At 45.8% G+C, this 2,535-nt stretch overlaps 1 protein-coding gene across 1 annotated transcript in view; it reads right to left on the bottom strand.

The window, feature by feature from the left end:
* The window catches only part of FAM45A (family with sequence similarity 45, member A), a 10,310-nt gene extending 9,844 nt beyond the window's left edge, over positions 1 to 466 (bottom strand). Inside the window, exon 1 of the mRNA XM_009326035.1 lies at positions 443 to 466. Coding sequence (XP_009324310.1) covers positions 443 to 466 — 24 coding nt within the window. The remainder of the gene's footprint in view (positions 1 to 442) is intronic.
* Between the last annotated feature and the right edge of the window lie 2,069 nt (positions 467 to 2,535).

Consider the following 2,535-nt stretch of genomic DNA (forward strand, 5'->3'; position numbering starts at 1 on the left):
GCCGCCCGGCCGCCATTTACTCAGCGCTCCCTCTTCCACCCCGCTCAGCCGTGCGGGTGGTGCCTCCCTCACACACTCTCTGGTACCTGCCAGCCTGTTTTCCAGCAGGAACTGGGGAAAAAAAAAGAATTTTGAAAAAAATACAGGTTTTTTTTCATTGCCTTTATTATTTTGCTTTGTAAGTCACAGAGCACAGTTTATGTGAAATGTGACACAAAAGGAAGCGGCCCTGCTGGCAACCGCCTCCCGAAGTGAAGCCCGAAATACAGGCCTCCCCAGTGCTTCTGAAGAGCATGCATAAAGGCTGGTTTGTGCCTGAAAAGTGGCCCGAGTAAGGTGAGGAATATTCATAAAGCATAACAGCTATGCCTGAGTAACTCCATGCATTAACATGTTTGAGAATTAAAAGATCTCATGTTCAAGTTTGGACGAACAATGGCACCTGAATGCCACATATGGAAGCCATAGTGCGCAAACTCCACTAATGGCACAGAGCAGCCACTGATCAGGAAGAAGAAACAGATCAGGGAGAAGAAACTTCCAAAATACCTGGGATAACTACAGGAGCATCAGAAGCTGCTAAAGAAAACGTGCAGTCCTGGGAGAGAGGCCAGGCCTGTCAAGGATCATGCCTGGCTAGGGAACACACTAAAGGGTAGCCTATCATATGATTTTCATAAAGGCATAAAGTTAAAGCACACACATTTAATGTACTTAGCTACTGTGTAGAAAGAGACGTGAGGAGTCAGACCATAAAAGCTGCTCCTGACACAAAATTGTCTGATTCAAGCCTGGAGGGCTTTCAGGAACTTCAGAGATTCGAAGAAGTGGAGTGGGCTCCTGGACAGCAAATGCCGCTATAAAACAGCAATAAATACCAGGCAACACACCTGCAGTTCCCTGCCAGAGCGCAGATGCCCCCCAGAGAAGGCTGCAAGGCTTTAGGATAGGCACTGGCTCCGGTGACACGGCACAGGTGGCCTGTGGATGCTGGAAAGCTGCCACCCAGACTTGGGCGGTGTCTCTGGTACTCATCTGACAGACTGCTAAATTAGTTTTATGAAGACAAGAAAAGGCCTTGTTCAGCACTATAAATAGCTTAATGAAGACTCTACTGAATGTATAACCGTGGTTTGAAACAGAAACATCTAGGCTGCCAAAGCCAGTTCACAATGCAGGCTGTATTAAAATACCACCGTATGAATCAATAGTGTGGCCTGATGGAGAACACTGTGTACAATACCGGTCACCAGATCTCAAAGAGGTACCATGGACACAAGGACACAGAGAAACTCCCAAGTGAATAGAGCCTGAAAAAGCAAAGTTGTTTGTTTTTGTTTTTGTTTTTTTTTTAACTCTAGAATGGAGGGTTATGCCACAGAGTGAAAAGGGATCAGTTACATGGATACACTGATGGTGCTAAAGCTTCCATACAGTGACTGTGTCTTTTTTGACCTTAGTTTTAACCATTTTTCTGTTTAGCAATAAACTGTGATTACAAACCAACCTTAAAAGTAAATTTTTAAATGCACTGTATAATAGTTATGAAACTTTCTGGTGGCCATGCAAGATGGTTAATGTGAACAGTATGCAAAAAGAAACCAAGCAACAAGTATACAGAAAGAGATGTACCAAAACAGAAATTCGTACGACAAGAACAGGCTGCCTTTAGTCATCATAAACAGACTTCTTCTCCATCTACCTACATATTTTTGGAAAATCGTACTTAGGTATACTTCAGAAACCAGTGCAAGACAGCCGGGTCTGCAGAGGGTCACAGCTACAGTCACAATGTCATCAATGATCTAGCTGCAGAGGTGCGCGTTTCTGCGGAAAGACTGAAGGGCATACTGTGTTCAGTGCCTTATGTGGAGACGCACTATTCTGCTGTTTACTCATCCAAAATATCCCATTAGTCACACATGCACTTGCTGCTGTTCTACTGCTTTTGTTGCTGCTATTCTAGGACTTCTGTGTATGATTCACACACTTTTATACAGCTTCCATTGTCTCTCCACACGCCAACAGAAATTTTCACATCAGTAGTTCTGAAAAATACACAGTGGCACTAGTAGTTATCACATGTACACTCATACGAATATTGCTACTACTGTTGCTCTTAAGAGGAACGGCTGAGTTCCTCTGAAATAGTTTCCCAAATTTTTAAGATTAAGAATGAAATCTGCAGCTGATGAGGACTACGTGCACAGAGAAGCAGGGCCCTCCTGCAAGTTCCCAACTACCCCAAAGTACAATTTCTGAACCGGCTGAACAAGTTGTCACGAGCAAAGGTCAGCACACATGATGACTTCTTTGCCGAAATGTCCTGCATTCAGTTTAGTTAATCCGAAAGCTTAAGGCTAGCTTAGCCAAACGGCTTCGCAGAGCTCCACAAGCCGGCTCCCCGATTTGGAGGGCTTCGGGTCTGATCGAGTCAGGGTCTGCCCTGACCGGGCAGACGCGGGGCCGGCGGCACCCACCCCCGGACAACCCGCTGCGACCGGCCCCTGCCCCTGGGGCAAAACCACACCGGCC

Source organism: Pygoscelis adeliae, unplaced genomic scaffold (genome assembly GCF_000699105.1).
Source record: "Pygoscelis adeliae isolate BGI_AS28 unplaced genomic scaffold, ASM69910v1 Scaffold4, whole genome shotgun sequence".
NCBI lineage: Eukaryota > Metazoa > Chordata > Aves > Sphenisciformes > Spheniscidae > Pygoscelis > Pygoscelis adeliae.